Raw genomic sequence first — 5,382 nt, 5'->3', positions numbered from 1 at the left:
CAAAATGAGTTAACAACAACTCGACTCGAACTACTCAATGCAGGATCAGTGGCTTACATTTTCGACACATCTTCACTTTTAATGTCCATTTGCTCTTTAAGACAATCGCCGACCGTTTATTATTAGCCACCAAATTGAGCGAGAATGAGTGGTATGCGCATTTTGTCTGCTGTTGGTTGAAGATGGCTGTGAAATTGATGTTGTTGTGAAGAGTCATGGAAATATATTCCTTTCTACTTTGTTTTTCGCTTGTATTGGTCTAAATACACCACCCAATCTCCCACAATTTTGTATTCCACTCTATTTTTGTCACCGGTAATGCGCAATCCGTAGAACGCATTCCACTTCGAGTTGCAATATTGTAGACCTGATCCTTTGGATGCCATTTTGAAGCATCTGAGACGAATAGCAATGTCCGAATTGTTCCATTTGATATTTTTGAATTTGGTTATTTCAAGTGACAAATATGACAATCCTGTGATACATCACAGCACTACCACCCGGTGCGCAAGACAACTTATTTGCAATGGAAATACATTTGTAAGCCAATTCCCCCTTCAATGTCGACACTCGTACACAAAAATATCTGATTTTACGGCACTTATTTTGTTTCACTGACAAATACGCGTTAAACTTTAAGACCCAAGATGATCTACCTACACTTTTCGCAACAATCAACAACTCTTTAGTTTGCTTATTTCTTAGTCAATGATATTTCCTCAGCATCAGCACTGTCTTGTTTGAAGTAAGTGGAAATGGATTTGATAGTCGTTGTATTACTATCGAACACAAGATAACCTCTGTTATACTTGTAATATGGTATGACCAAGTCATTCCACAATTTCAACTCTAAAAGTCCATTTAGTGAGGCAACTTTTTATTATGAGTGGACTGCTTTGGAGAATTAAAAAAAGAAACAATTTCATAAACCGTGTGCTCCTTATTCTACAACTGTCCAGTTAAATAGTAATTGAATTTCCTCGGGCACAGAAAAAGGCATTCTCACTAATGGCCTCTTCTATTTGCAACATAACTCAATATTGATGAAATTAATGAGCTGTACGCTTTCTTTAATAAGCATGCTCTATTTGGGTCTCAAACATCCCTAAACAAATATTTATATAAACATAAATATGTATACTATATTTAAAACGTAAAAAATCAAAATATAGTTCATACTAATGAGGATATTCGCCGCCAGTGAAAAGATTGGCTTACACTTGCCTCAGAGGAGGGCAAATGAAATCGATTGGAATAGCCAGCTGGTAATATATATTATTTCAAAATATATACAGTTTTGTCGACTGGATCACCTCAATGATACTTTTTCTGCCTAGATTTATTCACTTAGATAATTTTAGTGGTGTATGCTTGTTGACATGTTTAGGGTGATTGATGGCACGAACCAAGCACACAGCACGCAAATCGTCGGGAGCAAAGGTGCCAAGAAAGCAGCTGTCAGTGAAAACTGCCCGTAAAAGTGCTACCGCGGCAGGAGGACTCAAACGCCCGCGAAGATTTCGGGCGGGAGCGCTGGCTATGAAAGAAATGCCAGAAATGAAAGAAATACCAGAAAAGCACGGATTTGCTGATAAGGAAGCTTCCCTTCCAAAGATTAGTGAGGGAAACAGCACAACACTGCAAGACTGATTTGAGATTCCAAAGCTCGGCCATTGGGGCACTCCAGGTTGGACTGGTGGAGTAATTGGGTAGGAGGCATCTGAGGCGTATCTCGTCAGTTTGTTCGAGGATACAAACATGTGTGCCATTCATGCGAAACGAGTGACCATTATGGTATCAGACATTCAACTCGCCAGGAGGATTCGTGGGGAGAAGGCTTAGTTAATTCACTTTTTATTTTATTCATTCTATTCGGATTATTCCTTGAACTAGTGTAAAGTCATATTAATCGATGGACTGGTAGGGGTACTGTAGATGATTCTATGTATTATGGACTTGACTTCCTCTACAAAGCCAGGGAAGGAGGTGCCATCCCTACTCACTTGGAAGGTCAGGAGGGTGGAATTAATTGAACAAGTAATTAGAAAGCCAAAATAGACAACTCTTGATTAGGGATAGGAAATGTTAATGAACCTTGTACTTAATGAAGGGAAAGTCAATGTCCTGAGAAGAGTCAAGGGGAGTACAGAGGACATCGAGGACGATGAATTGGACATGTTCGGGGATACCCTCGTCGAGAACAGACCTGACAATATCGGTGATTCTACAAACGTGAAAGAAAGTGTTACTCCATGGCCAGACGAGTGCGCTGTTTGTCCTTGTTCATGAAGAAGGAATACAAAGTGGCATTTCCCTGAGACAACACGTCGACGTTGACTCGATACTCGTCCCTCAAGTACTCGAACAATTGGGACAAAGTCATTTTATGAGTGATCTCAATGCGATCCCACAAAGTCCAGGCAAACTGGTCATACTAAGAGTGAACAAAGAAGGCAACCTTGGAGACAGGACACTTGATTGGAGTGCACTTGAGCAACTGGTTGACAGCCGTGTCCACGAATGTGCTCGAGTAGGACTCCAAGTCAGTCATGTTCTGCACAATCTTGTACAACTCCAGGCACACCAATCCCACCACCAGAGAAGTGGTTGTCGCCATTGCCGGGACTATTTTCCCCGACACGAATCGAGCATTGTAGACCGTCGTCGGTTCGATTCCGTAGTTCTGTGCTCGCAGGTTGGCCACACACGTCAAAAACTGGGCATGCACATCGTCGTCCTTGTCGTACTGCAGAGGAGTGAGAGTGACCCCGCTCTTGTCCTCCACCAAACATTTTTCCAAGTCCTCCCGACTCATCCCCCCCGGGTCAACAGGCTGCTGGTCATCCTCGCCAATCTCGAGTCCCTCCTGGGGAGTGAAGACAGGGACTGTGAGTGAGTGGAGTATGTGGAGGACGGGAGTGGACTGAGGGACTATTCCCAAGGACTGTGCTCGGAGGTGTGCGGCGAGAGTGATATACTGTATGTGAGTAGGCTGGGATGAGGAAAGGAGAGTACATTGGCGACATCGAAGGTGATGGGGGAAGGACATCGTTTGGGGGGAGCCCAGAAGGGGAGTCCGTGGATGGTGGTCTGTGGATGTGTGGGTGGGGAATACGTGATCGGGGGGGAAGTTGTGGAGTAACTGTGAAATATTGTTGGTAAAGTGGTCATGGAACTGTCGGAAGGCCCAGGAGACGCAGGAAGGCCAGTCGAAGGAGGCGTGTAGTGGGTAGACATCCTTGAGAGCGAGGACAAGTGGATGAGAACAGAGGAGTGGAGGAGAAAGAGTATATTTGTGGGCGGCCTCGATCTGGTTGTAGAAGACCCCGCGGAAATAGTCGAGGGCGAACTGAATGCAATGTTCAATAGAGTTGGGGAAGTGTCGGACAGTGCAGAAGGCAAAGTCGCGAGTGATGGGGTCGTTGGAGGAGGAGTATGACTCGGTGAGGTGGGGAATGACAGGCTGGCAGTGCCCCCTTGTTCCGTGAGTGCCCGAGTCGATCATGGGGAGTCGGTAGTACACGCATTTGAGATCGACAAACTTGCGTGCGTCAAGTCTGTCGAGGGCAGTGAGGACCAAGTCTAGTCGAGCGTAGAACTGGTCGTTGAAATAGAAATCAGTAGGATGGCCGACTTGATACTCCAATGCCTGGATGTTCATGTCCTTGTTCAGTTCCTTGATTGCTCGAGCTGCGGTGGTCGATTTAGGGCGCATCATATCGGTGGAACGGAAGAGAAATTGTCTGTTGAGGTTGGACCTCTCGATTCTGTCCATGTCGGTGACCCAGGTAGTGCCGGAGCCACAACTGACTCCCATCATTGCAAAGTTTTTGAGGAGTTCACAGCCAATGGCGCCCATGCCGACGATGAAAGTGTTGAGGGACATGAGTCTGTTCTGTACTTGGTCGCCAAAAAGGATGGACTGGCCAGCATATCTATTGCCGGGGGTGTAGTCGACCTTGTGGTGGGACACACAGGAGAGAGCGTCGAAGTAGAACCACTGGTGGATGGGAGTGAACTTGCCGGTGCATCCCTTGATGACTTCCTGAGCACACAGACTGCCAATGACTGCGTCCATGGGGCAGAGGCGTGCTCCACAGTAATAAGAGAATTGGTTGGAGGAGGACTGGGCGAGGTGTTGGAAGGCACGAGCATCAGTCTGGTGGAGAAAGGGGGAATACCTCATCCCTGACTGAGGGCATTCGGTGATAAGTCTGGACGAATAATTCGAGAGTGCGGAAGCCAGAATGAGTGGAGGCATATTCGGAAGGACAGTCGTCCAATGAAGTGAGGAGGGAGTTCTACAATGAGGGGGAGGCCTACGAAGGACATGACCACGGGCACTTTGACAGCCCTGACTACTCCTCCTCCCTCGTACTTGCCGAAAGAGGCATCAATGGAGAAGGACGAACTGCCTGAATGATGAGTGGTGGTTACTGATGAGTCGGATGGGCATGGGGGGATGCTCGTTTATTCCACTCATTCCTTTCACTTGGGAAAACGTGACCAGACTGTCGTCGTCCATGTCGAGTGGGTGGTCGTCGTGGACTAACACCACTCCATTCTACACTCACAGAGCACAGTACTTGGTCAATACACGTCACCACAGAAGGGCGAGGAACAATCCCGTTCGTGTCATACACTGTGAAGGCCTCCCCAAAGTCGCAGAATATTTGTCTGCCAATCACACCACTCACCAACCCAAACACGCCCAACGAATTACACAAAATGAAGAGAATATTCGCCCCACGACACCACTCATTTATTCGCCCGGCCTCCCCACTCATTTCGATGTTGTCCGTCACCACCACCATGCTATACTCACTCAACACTTCCATTGTCAACTCCCCCGTCCTACACTCCACCACCACGTTCTCGTTCAGTTCTCTCAACCGTCCCACACACGCACTCGCTCTGTTCTCCCCCACACTCCCCCCGTAAAACTACTCATTCACTACTCACTCTCACTTGGCTCGACAGGTCCTCCATTCCTGTCATCCTCGTGTCCTGCACACACACCACACCTATCCCCCCCAGGATTATATTCTTCGCTATCTCCACCCCTAATCCTCCCATTCCACTTATCAACACACGCGCACTACTCATCCTCCTCATTGCTTGGTGCCCCAATACATATCTAACATATCTATCATCCCTCACACAGTTGCCGTGAATACAGTCCCTCGTCTATTTCACTCTTCATTCGTTTCGCAACACTCATCTAATTCAACATTAACACTTATCGCTTAGCTTTCACTACTATACCCACACATCAACATTACTATTCATCACTACTTTCTCATTTTCAAATTTGGGTTTACCACTCTGCAAATTAAATCATTTATTATTACACAACTACTATTAGACATGACCTGACTTTGA

General features: G+C 46.4%; 1 protein-coding gene across 1 annotated transcript; it reads right to left on the bottom strand.

The window, feature by feature from the left end:
- Positions 1-2,245: 2,245 nt before the first annotated feature.
- LOC115229290 (ubiquitin-like modifier-activating enzyme 1 Y) lies at positions 2,246-4,261 on the bottom strand. The gene is made up of 2 exons (XM_029799670.1): positions 2,459-4,261; positions 2,246-2,425 (listed from the first exon to the last, which is right to left on the bottom strand). Exons 1-2 carry the CDS (start codon positions 4,259-4,261, stop codon positions 2,246-2,248), a joined length of 1,983 nt encoding a protein of 660 aa, XP_029655530.1.
- Between the last annotated feature and the right edge of the window lie 1,121 nt (positions 4,262-5,382).

This window comes from Octopus sinensis, unplaced genomic scaffold, assembly GCF_006345805.1.
Source record: "Octopus sinensis unplaced genomic scaffold, ASM634580v1 Contig12402, whole genome shotgun sequence".
In the NCBI taxonomy this organism is placed as follows: Eukaryota; Metazoa; Mollusca; class Cephalopoda; order Octopoda; family Octopodidae; genus Octopus; species Octopus sinensis.
This window is presented reverse-complemented; position numbering and strand designations above follow the sequence as displayed.